The sequence below is a fragment of the Mus musculus genome, chromosome 3 (genome assembly GCF_000001635.26).
Source record: "Mus musculus strain C57BL/6J chromosome 3, GRCm38.p6 C57BL/6J".
NCBI classification, from domain to species: Eukaryota; Metazoa; Chordata; class Mammalia; order Rodentia; family Muridae; genus Mus; species Mus musculus.
Window position 1 is genome coordinate 137,899,709 of NC_000069.6, and position 16,880 is coordinate 137,916,588.

General features: G+C 41.2%; 1 protein-coding gene and 1 pseudogene across 3 annotated transcripts in view; both read left to right on the top strand.

Annotated features, from left to right (window-relative positions):
- Dnajb14 (DnaJ heat shock protein family (Hsp40) member B14) overlaps positions 1–16,855 on the top strand; it is a 48,889-nt gene extending 32,034 nt beyond the window's left edge. For 2 of the 3 annotated variants that reach the window (XM_006502056.2, XM_006502055.2), the window contains 5 exons: positions 2,479–2,664; positions 4,175–4,269; positions 5,037–5,146; positions 6,177–6,349; positions 8,637–16,855. In XM_006502056.2, coding sequence (XP_006502119.1) covers positions 2,479–2,664; positions 4,175–4,269; positions 5,037–5,146; positions 6,177–6,349; positions 8,637–8,761 — 689 coding nt within the window. In that variant the 3' untranslated portion in view covers positions 8,762–16,855. The remainder of the gene's footprint in view (positions 1–2,478; positions 2,665–4,174; positions 4,270–5,036; positions 5,147–6,176; positions 6,350–8,636) is intronic. The other variant, NM_001033155.1, reaches the window with a different exon arrangement.
- Positions 5,265–5,718, top strand: LOC112841584 (protein (peptidyl-prolyl cis/trans isomerase) NIMA-interacting, 4 (parvulin) pseudogene; annotated as a pseudogene).
- Positions 16,856–16,880: the final 25 nt, after the last annotated feature.

The window sequence follows — 16,880 nt, forward strand, 5'->3', positions numbered from 1 at the left end:
AAAACATAAAATCTTAAGGCGAGAAAGCGGATGGAGGTCCCTCATGCTCAGCTTAGTCCTCCGTGGTCTTGTCACTGTTAAGGTGAGGAGGTATCAGGGCAGAGGGGGATGGTTAGTGACTGCCAGGTTTGCAACAGATGTGGCTGTCTGTTAACACACACACACACACACACACACACACACACACAGGCAGGCATTCCAAGGGATCTGTAGAAACTAGTAATGGCATTCCATAGGTTACAAGATACAATGCCAAGCTTATCCTCTGGACTTTACACACATACACACACAGCTGCATGCACACACACACACACACACACACACACACACACACAAACATGCACACGTGAGCTGCACAACACCAAACACACACAAAAGGATGACATTTGACTGAAGATGATTGCACGTGACAAAAAAGTCCTTGAACGGATTTCAGCATCGTTGGCCATTAGGGAAATGCAGATATCAGCGTGCTGTGCACCTATCATAATGGCTAACCTAGAACGTAGCAATGGCTCCTGTCCAAGCCGCTCTGGGCGCAGAAAATGGATTATTCATGTATTGTTGAGGAGAAGTAAAATGAGAGTCATTTTGCAGAACAGTTTTGGAAGTTGATCAAAAAACGACTTCTGAGCTGCCATACAATTGAGCAATGCACCCCTGGCGCCTGTCCCAGAGAAAGGAACATTTGCATGTATACAGAAACCTGCGGGAAGGGCATCGATAGAGCTTCATTGTGGTAGCCCTAAACTAGAAAGAGCCCAGCTGCCATTCAGGGAACGAGCAGTTAAACCAGCAGTGCGGTATCCATGTGTGGAATACTATGTAGTAATAAAACTGAGCACACTTCTGACAGGAAACTAGCCTGGTCAGTCTGCGTACTGTGCTCATGGAAAACAGCCAGGAGTTTCTCTTACATGAAATAACCCTATTTTTATATTGTACTATTTATACAATGTTGCTTTGTTATTTTTACTTGTGTGACAGAGTCTCATCATGTAACCTAGGCTGACTTTGAACTCAGGGTCCTGCCTCAGCTTCTTGTGTTCTGAGATTATAGACATGCACCTTGCCCACTCTGGGCTTTCAGCACCCTAGACATGGTACCATTTGAGAAGTGGCCAGTAGCTTAGTGATCGCCAGGGATTGAAGAGAGCTATGGTAGGAGTTGAATGGGGTTGTAAAAGAGGACCCCTTAGGGCCAGTGAGATGGTTCAGTTAGCATAAAGGAGCTTGTCGTGCAAACACAGTAACCCGCTTTCATTCCCAGAACCCACAGAAAGGTGGCAAGAAAGAACCAAGTGGACCAGGTTGTAGCCACAGCCTGTGTGCCCACAACACACATCGTGCACACACAAAGTGAAGAACTGGAGTACTCAAGAGGCTACAGAACGTTCTATGCTCTATTGACTGACTGTCAATGGTAGTTCTCCATTTATGATTTTTGCTATGATGGATAAGATATTATTACTAGGGGAAATTAGATAAAAAGTACAGAGGATACTTTAAAATGTACTTGAATCTATAATTACCACAAAGTAAAATATTTAAAGCAAAATTAATTGAAAGGTCTTTTATATACAGTAAATGACAGTGAGATAGAAATGTGCTTTGCAATGTTTTGAACACCAAAATAAAATTTGTACTTAATCCTCTAGATAACAAGGAGCTGTAATCATTCTTGATTGTGCACGTGCACGCAATGAGCTAATAGTTCAAGGCTAGCCTGGGCTATGTACAGAGACCCCACTACAAAAGCAAAACACAACAGCAACAACATGTAAGGCTTGATGCCGGACCCTTGAGCACTGCCGGGGAGGCATGGACGGTCCCTACTCTCCCCTGGGGCTTTCTGACTTAAGGAAAATGCACTGTTGAGAAATGAAATGGGAGGTAATATAGTATCCGAAAAGAAAGGGAGATGAAGTGGAGATGTCTTGGAGTGGTATATATATCCATATCGTGCTCAGTACCTGGCCGCAAACAACTTACTTAGCAAGTGAGTCTTGGGATCCTTATGTGAAGTCCAAAGTACTAATGAGTGAAGTACGGAAATGGTAAGTTCTCCACACATGGTGGAGACCAAGGTGGTTAGGGTGGATTTGAACCTTTTTTTTTTTTTTGTCCTTTTTTCTTTTCATCCTTATTTTAAAGACAGGGTCTCTTTCTGTGGTTCAGCAGGCTGTCCTGGAACTCACAATGGGACCCAGGCTCATTCCCGCCTCAACCTCTGAGTGCTGGAATTCCAGGTGTGTGCCACCACGCCCGGCTTTCTCTATGGTTAATGATTGCGTGTGATGTTGCAGGATGTACATAGAATACTTAAAAGAAACTGTTACTGGTTTTTTTTTTCTTTACTGTTTTATGAATTTTTTCAATTAGTTTCAAACAGTGTTTAAGTTGGTGCTGCTGCAAGCTGGCAAGTTTTCTACAGACTAAAGACTTTCTTTCCAGCCTTGTTATTTGTTGCTTCCTTAGAGATTGGAAACGCTTACGCCGTCCTAAGCAATCCAGAGAAACGAAAACAGTATGACCTCACAGGCAGTGAAGAGCAAGCCTGTAACCACCAGAACAACGGCAGGTTCAATTTCCACCGGGGCTGTGAGGCCGACATAACTCCCGAAGACCTGTTCAATATCTTCTTTGGCGGTGGATTTCCTTCAGGTACTCGCTAACTTTATTTCTTCAACGAGAGACTTCAGAAAGATTTCCAGAGTTCTCATCTGGGCTGTTTTGTTTTGAGACAGAGTTTCACTCTAGCGTGGGATTCACGTGTAACCCAGGCTTATTCTCTAACTTACAGCAACTCTCCTGCCTCAGTTACAGGCTTGAGCATGCAGATCTCCCTGCATTTTCTGCAGGGCTGGCTTTCTATCAAAGGAGGGAGAATGTTGGGGGCTGTCACTGTTACTAAGCCTGCCTCTTTCCTAGAGAGTACTTTAATGAAAAAGGAGTTGATGAGTTCAGATACCTTGTTTTATTAAAGACTGAAGACAATGGAAATCTGGAAGCAGTGTTATCATAATCATTACCATTGGAGGAAGAATCTGGTACCTGGGAGGGTGATTGACGTTAGCTCCCTGGATCCTCAAACGCCATTATAGACTGCTAATGCCAGTGTATGGAAATGTCCTCATCAGTATCTTCATTGGAATAGTAGACAGTCTGATTGACACGTGAGCCTTTTAGATATCTTTTTTTATTGTGTTGTAGTAGGAATAAGCACTTGAACGAGACCGTCAGGGAGTGTAGTTTCCCACTAAGTAAGTAGATCTTACAGCGATAGCGTAAGTAGCATAAACTCTCGTGTTTACTCCCTGTGTACTGTTTCTGTGGAAATGAATTTAAGAATAATGTCTTTAAGCTCTAAACTGTTCACGGCATTGACTTAAGATGCTCATTCAAACTGAGAATTTGACCGGATGGCTCCTTTAACATCACTGAGAAAGGGTTGTTTGTCATTGATAGGACATTTTACAAACCATCCTGGAGTTGTAAAAATACAAATGAATGATCCAAACCGTAACCTGTGGTTTAACAAATTGAGACACATTACCTCTAAGAGAAGTTACTAAACTAGCAATTTTGACTGAAAATATGTTGGGAACAACCAGAAATCTTTGAAGCAACACTTTTCTTCTTCATAGTTAATTATCAGTTCTCGGTTTCTTACAACATATTTTGTCAACAATAGCCATTTCTGGTTTTTCACCCCATTTGAAAAGAGCTTGAATGTCCATCTGTGATCCACTTTAGTACATTAGCATTTTAAAAACATTAATTATAATGTTGTCTTTGGATTTCTAGATGGGTTTGATTCATTTAAGTACAGTAATCATAATTTTCAGAATAAAGACCAAAGGTTTGTGGAAACAATCACCAACAATGATGGTCTCCTGTGTGTGGCGTTATTGAGGAATTCTTTCCCACATTTTCACAAAGGAATTTAGAAAGCTGGGTCTGGTAGCCCACAACTATTTTGGAAGGTGGAGGCAAGAAGATCACACAGTAAACATTCAGGGTTCAAAACAAATATCCATTATTTTAGTAACTCCCAAGAAGGGTGGACATGGTGGCGTGTGCTTTGAATCACAACAAGAAAAGCAGAGAAACAGTCATTTTTTTCCCCCATTCACAGTTGCTTCCTAACTTCACCTTGTGTTTAATTTCCCAGGTAGTGTACATTCATTTTCAAATGGCCGGGCTGCTTACAGCCATCAACATCAGCACCGACACAGTGGGCATGAAAGAGAAGAAGAAAGAGCGGATGTACGTTTATAATGTGATTATAAATCTCAAAATGACAAATTCCAGTTCAGGAAAGCAATTAGAATTGACTAAAAATAGGGCAAGTTGTTTTAGGAAAAGAAATGACTCTTCTCTTAGCAAGTGTTCAAAAGAGACTCAGAAATCCTGTGAGAATAATGTAGGCACAGGAGTGGAGGTCACCGTAGGGGTAACGACAGCGTTGCCGTCCTTCTGGTTTGCTACTGCGTAATTCTGACAAAGGTAGATCTGTATTTGCACGTTCTGAAGGTGGCTTCTTTTTATTGATCATAAAAGATTTAGAAACGATACTGAAAAAACCTCACTTAAAGTGTGTTAGTTAGCCTTTGCTTGGTTCTAAGGCAGCTGCTATATGCGATTGCTTGTGCAGATTAAGTTCCCTGTGTAGAAAGCTGGATAGAAAGGACACTGGACTAGACATGAGGGGACCTGAGGCTGCTCCACCATGTGTCCAGTCCCGTCACACACCCAGTCGTCTGTGTGTGTGTGTGTGTGTGTGTGTGTGTGTGTGTGTGTGTGTGTGACAGGAGGGGGCTTCCTTATCTCTAAAAACGGGGTCAGGTGGTATCATCCTTTTCAAGCCCTGGGGAGCTTGTACTTTAGGGATCGTAGCAGGAGGTTGGGTTTATCCAGCAGGTTAGAAAGCTCTGCCCTCAATGGCCGTGGGGATCCTCAGTACCTGTGAGTATGTGGCGGGCACTGGACTGTGACAGACTGATACCATCTGCTGCCCTCTGGTCTCTTCACAGGGAGGCTTCTCTGTCTTCATTCAGCTCATGCCCATCATTGTGCTGATCCTTGTGTCCTTGTTAAGCCAGCTGATGGTCTCGAACCCTCCGTACTCCTTATACCCCAGATCGTAAGTAGCTAAGCAAGATTTGACAGCGTTTCATTGTTGCTGATTCTTTTTCTTTCCTTTGAGGGGGTCCTGTGATGCTCTTAAGTGCCTACTCTTTTCCAGGAAAATCTCTAATTTAAAAAGTAGTTAGAGAGTTCAACCGCCAGCTTAAGAGATGCCACCGAAAGGGAAAAGTGGTTCTGGAGAAGGAGGGGAAGGAGGTGCAGCCCCTGGGAGTGACAGTGCTGACAAGAAGTCTCAGGGTCCTAAAGGTGGTGGCAACGCAGTAAAGCTCAGACACATTCTGTGTGAAAAACATGGGAAAGTCATGGAAGCCATGCAAAAGTTAAAGTCTGGGATGAGATGCAGTGAAGTGGCCACACAATATAGTGAAGATAAAGTCAGACAAGGGGGTGACTTGGGTTGGATGACCAGAGGATCCATGGTGGGGCCATTTCAAGAAGCAGTGTTTGCCTTTACTGTAAGTGGGATGGATAAGCCTGTGTTTACAGACCCACCAGTTAAGACAAAATTTGGATATCATATTATTATGGTTGAAGGGAGAAAATCAAATCACATGAAAGACTGATTAAAAAAATAAAAATAAAAATAAATGTAGAAAAAGTAAGTTAACATTAGTGATATATTTCTAACATTCTTCTCGGTGGTGTACACATCTGTCCCAGTGTGGGTAAGGACAGAAGAGCCATGTTTGAATTTGAATTTAATATAGTACTTAATACACTGACATGAAAGACAAGAAGGCAGAGGAAAGAAGAATTGGTCTTATACAAATGTCATTAAGTGGGAGACAATTTAAGTGAACAGGAGATAAAGGAAGCTAAACTAAAAAAAAAATTGTGTGCTCTATAAAAACTGGTTTAAGGCAGTTTCTGAGAATGTAATACTGATATTAACTAATACTAATGTTAGCTAATGCTGGTGTTAACTAATACTGATGTTAACTTGAAATTACTTTTATTTTTGCTTCTTGAGTTGCATAGTAGGATATAGTCGTAATTAAAAGAATAATCATCCATCTCTTTTGCAGTGGATCAGGACAAACTATTAAAATGCAGACAGAAAACTTGGGTGTTGTTTATTACGTCAGTAAGGACTTTAAAAGCGAATATAAAGGAACACTATTACAAAAAGTAGAAAAGAGTGTGGAAGAGGATTACGTGACTAATATTCGAAATAACTGCTGGAAAGAAAGACAGCAGAGTAAGTCCGTCACATGTTTTTAACATCTTAGAAAATCGTTAGAGTCTTTGGAATTACTATTGTGAATTTCCTAACCTGAGTGCTCCGAAATGACTTGGTTTGTAATTGGGATTCAGTACATGAATAAGTAGTCAGCCCCATGTCTGAGGCCTCACTCATCCATGTTTTCAATCAGCTGTTAATCAAACTCTACAGAAAAAGCCTGCATGCTGATGTTCCTGCTGTCACTGCAATCTGCTCCTTACACTGTAACAACCAGCTGCATGACACCACCACCTTAGGCAAGGTATAGGTTATATGCAAACACAGATAAGAGACTTCGACATCCTTCTGTCTTAGTGTCTGGAGATCCTGGGCGCAATCTAACATGTTAACATGTCTATTGAGGACTGAGTGCAGTGATTTTTATCCATGTGGCAAAATATAAGTACTTGGCATAGTGTAAGAACTTACTGAGTGGTTCTTGTCTCACGGTGTTTAATAAACATTTTGTTGAGTAGATTCCCTTACATGATGCTTCCTCCAGTCTCACATTACCCAGAAGTCCAAATTACTTCTCTCTAAACTAGATACCTCATCATCACAGCAGAAGGCTCAGTAAGCATTTAACATAGTGGTATGGACCAGTCAGAGATAAATGTTATTTTGTCATGCGAGTGTTGATGCACCCAGTGCTGTGCAGATCTTACTGATCACAGCTACAGCGGGTTCATGACAGCAGCAATGGCATCCTGCTGGGTGGATGTCGTCCCACACCCTCCAGCCTGTCCAGCTCTTCCTTCTGCCCATGCTCCCTGAGCTTTGCAGGGACGATAGCGACGTCCTGTTTAGAATTGTGCCTTCCTCAGTCACTTATGCTCATTATTTTGGCACTGTATAAGTCTGCAGTCTTAATCCCAGCACTTGGGAGGCAGAGGCAGGTGGATTTCTGAGTTCTGGGCCAGCCTGGTCTACAAAGTGAGTTCCAGGACAGCCAGAGCTACACAGAGAAACCCTTTCTTGAAACACTCCTCTCCCCTCCAAAAGAGTCTGCAGTCATCACCACACATTGCAAAGAGCATCTCTTTCTTCAAAGATGACAGCATGTTAATCATGGGATGTAAACAAGTATTTAAAGGCAAGTTCATTGTGTCCATTTAGTAAAACAGCAGAGTAGCTTCTCCAATCAGGCCTGTGGCCTTTTAGCCATAGGTTTATGTCCAGGTTTACAGTACCAGATGTGAATCCTTTCCTGTCCAGTGGTCCTCAACTCTGACCAGAACGTAGTTATTGACCCCATAACAGCTATAGCATTTATTTCATGATGGGCATATACTATCTAAAAGACTCCAGAGCTGAATTCACTGTCCCTGGTAGTTCTTTGTCAGCCTGAATAGCTCCTTTTGGCACCATGGAAGCTATCTGGGAAAAGCAGGCTTCCAGCTCAGTTAATCTGATTTTCCTGTGACCAAGCATGTAATATGTTTAGCCATAAGGTCTTATCACCTACTTCTAGCAGGCAGAATTATGGTTATTTCTTCAAGTTGTGCGTGGGGGGTAGGTATTTGCATTTTTGTGTGTGGGGTATACATATATTCCAAATTTTTGCCATGTGTGAAAGCACACACAATCCTGGCACTTGGGGTGCTGGTGCACAAGGACCACAAGTGTGAGGGCAGCTTGGGCTATTTAATGAAGCCCATTCTCGAGAAGAAGGTGGAGGAAGAAAGGGAGGAGGAACGAGTTTTGAGTTCTTAACTGTTGCAATTATCACAAAATCACAACAAATACAGCCACTGGCAGCCTTGCTTCTCGGGTGACAGCTTAGAAAAGTCCCAGAGAATATTCCAGAGCAGCCCCTTAAGCCCCTTGGCTCAGGAAGGGCTCTGGGAGGGGTGGCAGGGCTCTAGCCTTATTTCCTTTTGATGTTGATTCTGTGTGCTAAGTTCAAAATAAAGTTATATAAAGAAAAAGACCAAAAGGTGTGGTGGCACATGCCTTTAGTCATAGCATTCAGAGGCAAAGGCAGGAGGATCTCTGAGTTCAAGGCCAGCCTGGTCTACATAGTAAGTTTCAGGACAGCCAGGACTATGTAGAAACCCTGTCCCAAAGAGAAATTCTTTTAAATAAAAGAAAAACCCTGAGTGAAATAGTTTATAGGAATCGTACTTCCTTTCTTTCATTTTTAAAAGTCGGTTAAGAGAATTATATGTGTGTATATATATATGAACCTCTCTAAAGTGTTATTTAAATTTAAGCAACTAAGGTGATGTAAATAATTTTTAACTAGCAAATATTTGACATACAGAAACAGATATGCAGTATGCAGCCAAAGTGTACCGTGATGAGCAGCTGCGGAGGAAGGCGGATGCCCTGAGCATGGAGAACTGCAAGGAGCTAGAGCGGCTGACCAGTCTCTACAAGGGGGGATAAGCTGGGTCCCACCTGCTCCTTTCTGTGTACTCTGTCTTCTCTGTAAATTTCATGTCGCCATGAAGCTGAAGAAGATTTGATTAAAGACTAAGCTGAGTAGTTGATTCCTGAAATCTTGGACTGTTAATGACCTACTGGCTCATTTCAATAGTAAGAACTGAAAACTAAATATTTTAGTATGCTTCTGCAATTACTTTAACTTTAAAATCTTATATGATTCCTTACAAAGTCTGGAGAGGATTATCACACCGGTAGCAGTTGCCAGCTTTGTGATTCTCCATTGTTCCTTTGCCATGTAAATATTTCTAGGATGATTTTGTACACATGCGAGCGCTTGCCTTTTATTTAAATTATTTTAGTGTTTAGCTCCATGAGACACTAGGTTCGGGCCGATGGAATGGACACAGTCACATTTCCCATTAGGTGTTTGCGTGTGTGGAGTTTAAACAATGAACATTTTTCAAAAAGAAAAAAACAAAACTTTATGTAAAATCTTATATCAGTGTAGAAGGAATTGACATTTTAAATATTGTTCTTATATTCCAGAATCTGTACTGACATAAGTGAACTGGTGTTTACTCTCAGTGTGCTCTTTAGTTTTATGAATGCTAAGCCATACATAGGAATGAATTGCTATAAGATAGACTTTAAAGAAAATATGATGATAAATATTATGCTAAGTGAGTTTTCAATGGTAAGTTGCAGTGATGCCATTCACAATTCCAGTAATTAAAAGTTAGCCCCAGCCGGGCAGTGGTGGCGCACGCCTTTAATCCCAGCACTCGGGAGGCAGAGGCAGGCAGATTTCTGAGTTCAAGGCCAGCCTGGTCTACAAAGTGAGTTCCAGGACAACCAGGGCTATACAGAGAAACCCTGTCTCGAGAAAAACCAAAACCTAAAACAAAACAAAAGTTAGCCCCAAATGTTCATTTATGTGTCTTTCAAGGCTACTGAAGCTTATGAAACAAAAGATGAACTTTCTTCCTATGGAAATTCAGTTTCATGGAGATAACTGAAGCAGGACCCCAAAGCAAATGGATTCTTCTACAAATAAGTAATAAGAACAAAATGACCACTAACACCGGGCTTTGTGCCTTTCTGACTGCAGCTGGCTTACTTCACAGCATGGTGTGTTGGGCCACAGTAGCCCTGTGCAGAGATAGAGCAGCAGCTAGAGCAGTGATTGACAGCTAGCAGCTAGAGCAGTGATTGACAGCTAGCAGCTAGAGCGGTGATTGACAGCAAGCAGCTAGAGTGGTGATTGACAGCAAGCAGCTAGAGTGGTGATTGACAGCAAGCTGCTAGAGTGGTGATTGACAGCAAGCAGCTAGAGTGGTGATTGACAGCAAGCAGCTAGAGCGGTGATTGACAGCAAGCTATTAGAGCATGCTGCGCTCCACCAACCAGGCCACTCATCAGGTCTTTAGAATAAGCTCTTTGTAGCGAAATCTGTAATGTAAAGTGGGAAAATACAGCGGGGACTTGAAGCTTTGCTGCTCATTGAGTTTGATGTAATTTCTGGTCTTGTATGTTTAATGATAGTATTGGCTTAAGGGTTTTGCTTCATACAGTTAAAGAATTACAAAATGTTTTTGGTATTTTTTTTCATATCTCCTGTCCCCAACCCCTTGCTTAAAAATAAGAATGTCAGACAGAGTGGCTTTGTGCCTTTGCTTAAGGATTTTTCCCTAAATATTATTGATTTGTGTCATCTGTTGAACTCAAGCGGTCTCTTGCGTTCTGCCATCAGACTCTTCAGTAGAAAAACCTGATTATAATAGTGGGTTGAATTATACACATTGCCCTTGGGGTCTGGAGAACTCAACCATCCTTCTGGAAACATGACCTTTAGAACTAGGAGAGCTACAAAGAACCTAAAAGTTCACTTTAATTTTTCACATAATACATCATGCGAAACTTTTAAAATGCTATATATCTACTCAACTTTAGTGAAAACCTTTCCCTGACAATTTACATATTTTTGTTACTCCCTAAAGTAGAATCTTGAGAGGAATAACTTCAAAGGACCACGTTCCACAGCAGGGACTTCCTTCCTCTCCACGGTGTCTGTCACTTTTGGCTGCCTCTAGCACAGGTTCTGTTGTGTGCTTTCACAAGGGTGGAGGGCTCGATGTAAAATCACTGCTCTTTGCTTAGAATAAACCTGCGGCTGAGTTTCACATTAGCGTCACGCTCACAGGTCCGGGGCACTCCTGGCCTCATTCTCAGAGCCTTCTGATCTGTTGTGCTTCCTTCAGCAAACTTCCTGTCTAACCGTTAGCCTAAAGCAGTGCTGCTTAGTCCATGTAAATGGTTTTCCTAAGGTTGCGTGCCTCTGAACACAGCTCGTTGTGGTTTTCAACTCTGTCATTAGAATCTCCTCCCTCAACTGTCATTTCACTGTCCACTTTGCAGATTTCTGAATCCCATCAAGCCAGTATTCTTCTTTTGATTTGTTTGTATCTTCGTCACCTGCTGATCATGTTCCCTGGTACAAGATGATGAGGCTTGGAGCTTCTCCTAGTATCCTCTGGTCCTCCAGGAGACCGACATGCTGCTTCTATGGTGGTTTTAGTGTGTGCTCATGGTATCTTTGTTGTCATCATTGTTTTAATATTGAGTCCAGGGTCTCACTGTGTAGCTCTGGCTGGCTCCAACTCTCAATGGAGACCTGGCTGGCCTGGATCTCACAGCGATTGGCTTGCCCTCCATCCTACCCCGACTCCCCACCCCCACCCATGCTGGGTTTATTGGCTCCCACACCTGGTAATACTATTTTCATTCATAGGAACACATAAGTTTCTATTTGCCATTCAGATCGTGGATCTCATGTTTAACCTACCCATTGAAATACGTATTTCTAATTCTCTAGTTTTTAAGGGTCTGTGGCAACTAAATTCTCCAGTTTCTTGCTCACCTAAGTCCTTTGCTCTTCTTCTCAAGAAGAGCTTCTCAAGTCCAGTGCACTTCATTTAGGTCTTGGTTTTTCAACTGTAGGTGTAAAGAATGCTGCTTTGTACAGTCTGCTTCAACTCGGCAACTCTCCATGGTTTCCCTTCATCCGCAGCCGGGATGGCTGGGGTCCTCTCCACTGGCTTAGCTCTTCCTCTTGCTCTTTGAGCATGGCCTTTAACCCAGGTCATTTAACCTCAAGGTTCTGCGATTCAGTTGCTCAGCCATTCCTGCAATTCTTGCAACTGTTCGAAATGGTTTTATTTTATTTATTCTTATGTTTGTAGTGCGTGCGTGCGTGTGTGTGTGTGTGTGTGTGTGTGTGTGTGTGCGTGTGCGCGCGCGCGCGCGCGTGCATGTGCCATGAAGCACATGTAGAGGTCAGAGAACACCTTGCAGGCATTAGTTCTCTTTTTATACCTTGTTCAGTTCTGTGGATTGAACTCAAGTTGTCAGACTTACGCAGGAAGTGTTTTACCACTGAGCCATCTCACCACCCCGCAGATTGCTGTGTGGCTTCTAACTTCAGACAGACTTTTGCTCTTCACTATAAAAATATAGCTCTTTCTCCCTGGTGACTACGTGCCATTTTTTTCATTTTCTTCTCTTCTATTTTTAAATGTGTTTTATTAGCACACATTAATTATATAGGGCAGTGGGTTTCATCGTGACATTTTCATACGCGCATATAATACATTTTGTCATCTTCACCCCTGTGACGCTTTCCTGTTCCCCTCCTACTTCACTCGTTCGCTTCCTCTTCCCAGTCCGTCCCTCTTCTCTTTTCAAGTCTTCTTGTTGTAGTTGAGGGTGATGGTGATGATGATATTGTTGTTGATGATGATGATAGTGGTGGTGATGATGATGATAACCCAAAGACTTTTTACTATGGTTGAATGTAGGGACATAGGTCAGGGTTATTTACAGGAACATAGGCACCAGTGCCTGCAACCCTGAAGAAAGTGTATCTCCTCTCATCAACCACTAACTGCCATAGATCATCAGGGAGGGCTGGGGGAGAGGGCTCATGAGCCCCTTCCCGTTCAGGGCAGGATGTGGACAGGCTCCATCTTATAGAGACCTTGTGCAGAGTCACAAAGGCTGATGACTGTGGCATGGCCAGGAAACAGTGTTCCACAGACACTTCACTCTTCTTACATCATTTACCCCCACTGTTCCATAATGTTCTTAGATCCTTGAAGTGGGTACTGTTAGAAGTCCCACTTAGACTGAGCACTTAGTGGTCATGTCTTCTTACTATGACTGTTTTAAGCTCTAGTTACTTCTGCCCACTTAAAAGAAGGAGGAGGAGGAGTTTCTTTGACAAAAGCTGACTGTAGCATTCACCTATGGGCCCAAAACATAACAGGCAGTTTGTTGTCTTTTTATTTTAATGGAGATTTGAAGTTGCAAAGTTCTGTCTCCTCTTCAATGTGGCCTGTGGCCCCCACGGTTTACATTTGATAGTGTTGATGTGCACTGGCCTCATTTCCCACTTTCCCTCTTTTCCTTCAAGTAGTTCGCTGTGTCTGTTTTTAATTTCTATTTGCCTTTCGTTCATTGAATTGAACAATATAGAAGCTTATTGAATTTTTTGTGTCATCCTTGTACATGGGTCATGCTAATCTCTGTACTGTTTTGTCAGTACGGGTTGTAAACATGAGCACATGTCAGAAGATGTGAGATATTTCTTGAGCCTGTAGAATAAGTCACTTTAAAATGTAGCACTCTAATGAACTGTGAAGGCTCTTAGCTGTCAGAAAACGTGTAGAAATTGTTGGTGTACTTTTCCAGTTTTAGTGGGATAGAGAGGGTGGGTCAGGTTATCAGGTTGAGAGAAGTTAGCACAGCATGAAGTCACACAGGACTTTGTACAGTATTAAGCTTGAGGTTTGTTGCTGCACCCATCATGTTTATACCATGTGTGGGTTAGAGTAAACAGTACTTGGGAGTAGCCATGAGAGATGTTGGCTGAGTGCAGGATCTTAAACTACATAGAAATTTCGTCAGTAATCACTGAGTCCTTTGTGCTTCCTGTCTTGTGGAAAGGACCAGTTATATCTTTGAATTTAATTTTATGTGTATTTATGTGGCTGGAGCCGAAAGATTGTTGTACTTGCTGGTTATTCTTATAATAAAAATCCTAATATCTTCCTGTCTTATTTTTAGCTACATGGAGTTTCGTGATTTCCTTCGACCACTTTTATCTTTACCCAGTAGCTCTTTTCCTTTGCATATTAATTAAGTTTATATTTTTTTCTTTTGTAAGTTTGGAAACAGTAGGTATACTTACTAGTAATTTTATCTCTTTATACATAAACACAACACACGCGTGTACACACACAGAGGAAGGAATGGAAATAGCACATCATCTCCTTTCATTTCCCTTCTTCCTGAATGCACTGGTATTAGTTATCTAGTCATCTCTAAGTCATTTTTTTTAAACCAGATAGGTTAATAGAATGCTGAGAAATCTCAGGTTTTTAATCTAACAAATGAAAATAACATTTGAGACCTGCTTCCATTCCATAATCATGTTTAATAATTGGTCAGAAAATTGAAGGTATTAGAGGTGTGTGTGTGTGTGTGTGTGTGTGTGTGTGTGTGTATACCAGTGCATTAAAATACTGTTTTGTGGGCTGGTGAGATGGCTCAGTGGGTAAGAGCACCCGACTGCTCTTCCGAAGGTCCAGAGTTCAAATCCCAGCAACCACATGGTGGCTCACAACCATCTGTAACGAGATCTGATTCCCTCTTCTGGAGTGTCTGAAGACAGCTACAATGTACTTACATATAATAAATAAATAAATCTTTAAAAAAAAAAAAATACTGTTTTGTGTCAGGTCAGGTCTTCACAAGAACAGGAATGTGGAATGCAGCCCTTAACTTCAAATGCACTTTTATGCTTAATTTTTCTTGGTGTTAAACCTTTTACACTGATATGTAAAATAAAAAGGAAATCTTTATCAATAATATTAGAAATACAAGTACTTAAAACATGATATGGTTGTTACTGTATTTTCAGATACTTCATTAAAAATTAAATAAACAGGGCTGGTGAGATGGCTCAGTGGGTAAGAGCACCCGACTGCTCTTCCGAAGGTCCAAAGTTCAAATCCCAGCAACCACATGGTGGCTCACAACCACCCGTAATGAGATCTGATGCCCTCTTCTGGAGTGTCTGAAGACAGCTACAGTGTACTTACATATAATAAATAAATAAATCTTTAAAAAAAAAAAAAAAAAAAAAAAAAAAAAGAAAAGAAAAGCAGCTCAACTGGAAATATTGAAAAAAAAAAAAAAAATTAAATAAACAGCTCCCACTTTTTAAGCAGTGAAATGTTTCTTGGTTGACCAGAAAGCCAAATGAGCCATCATCTCAATTATCCAAGTATTTAAACAAAGGACAACATGGTTAAAGAGGAATGAATGTCTTTATTTAGCTTCTCCACACAAAGCTTGGTTTTAGTTCTGGATATTTTGCTATCCATCTTTCTATTGAGTGAAGAAAACTGAGAGGAAACCCAGAGCACTTTTTATTATTTATATAGAAAAAATGTATGAAAATGAGCAGCCTGAATTTTAATCATGGAATAGTTACAACCCCCTTTCTAGTAGCCATATCAGAATAGTTAAAAATCCTTACAATTCTCTGTAAACCATTGAAAGTAAAAGAATAACCAGACAACAACCTCCACATTCCCACCTCTCCCATCCAGGTATCCATGGCAAATATCAGTCAGGCATGGCAGCTCATACATGTAGTCCCAACACGCGGGAGACCAAGGGAGGCAGACACATGGATTTGAGGCTAGCTGGGGTACCTTGTAAGACTCTGTCTCAAAGACAATAAAAAATAAAAACAAAAAATAAATAGACCCAGGTGATTCAAGCAATTTTTTTTCAAACCTTTAATAATCTGTAGGCACCACAGTCCTAAATCCAGGCTCCCCCTATGGTTTCATTTCAATAAGACAGACACTTTCCTATAAATGGAAACATTATTTTCCTCAAGGCAATTATTCAAACATGCTCCTTATATTAAGGATTCTGTAACCACACTTTTGTAAATGCCCTCTGTGTAACTTTTTCCTATTACGCAGTTCTTTTTCATTTGATCTTCTGCTGGTGTAGGGGCCAATAGACTTGTGAATATTCTCTGGATGTGTCCATGTCTAAGTGTATATATATATATATCAATGTATATATTTTTTTCCAGCTAATACCTCAGATGTGTGATTGTTTAATAAGTACCATACTGTTTGCACAGAGCAGGGCTTCCATTGGTGGGCTCTTACTTTAAAAATTGACCTTCAGTCAGTAGAATCTCATCAGGGTGAAATGTTTTCAGTTGCTCTCCATGGTTTAGTGCAGATTCTTACCACAAGGCCCTGTGTCATGTAAAACTGTATTTCTCTGAGCCTCATTCAGAAGTGGCTCTTGGAATGACCTGGTGTAGTAAGTTCTTAAAACTCGGGGTGACTGGTTATCGAGCTGTCCAGTAACCGCATAGAGGCGACGAACACCTGATACAAGTGCTGGCAAGTCTCGCTGGTTTCTCTGTATGGTTATGCAGTACTGTAACATAGGAAGGCACTTTTGAGTGACACTGTAGCGCTTTCATCAGTACCTTCCGAATGAATTGTTTGTGACATGGGTGTCTACAGTAAGACAGAAACAATTGGTGTCTGTAATTTATTTGCATTAAAAAGTGCTTCATATTTGCTTTACTTCTGGTCTTTGGATTGCTATGTGAGACTTTCCATTTAAAGTTTTAGGGTGTTTTTTGTTTGTTTGTTTGTTTGTTTGTTTTTAAGCTGCAGGTAATTTCCACGGTGTGATATGGGTTTTCAGGTCTGGTGAGGTGTTCATGGAAGCCTGTGTACTTAGAATGAAGTGCTGCTGGTGAAGGAGAGCTCCCTCGTGCATTCAAGACCTCAGAATTAGGTTTAAAAATGAAAGGTCTGATTTGTAAAAATGTAATGTTATATCAGACTTATATAAGGTTTCATATGAGAATTCTTAAAGCTGCTTTTGATTTCTAACGAATGTTCTAATGAATGATTTACAAATTTTTGTCTTTCAGTCTCTGTAATTTATCTCAACATATGAATAAAAAGAGGGGGTGTTCTCACCATAAAAGGCTTGTCTTCATTATATTTTATCC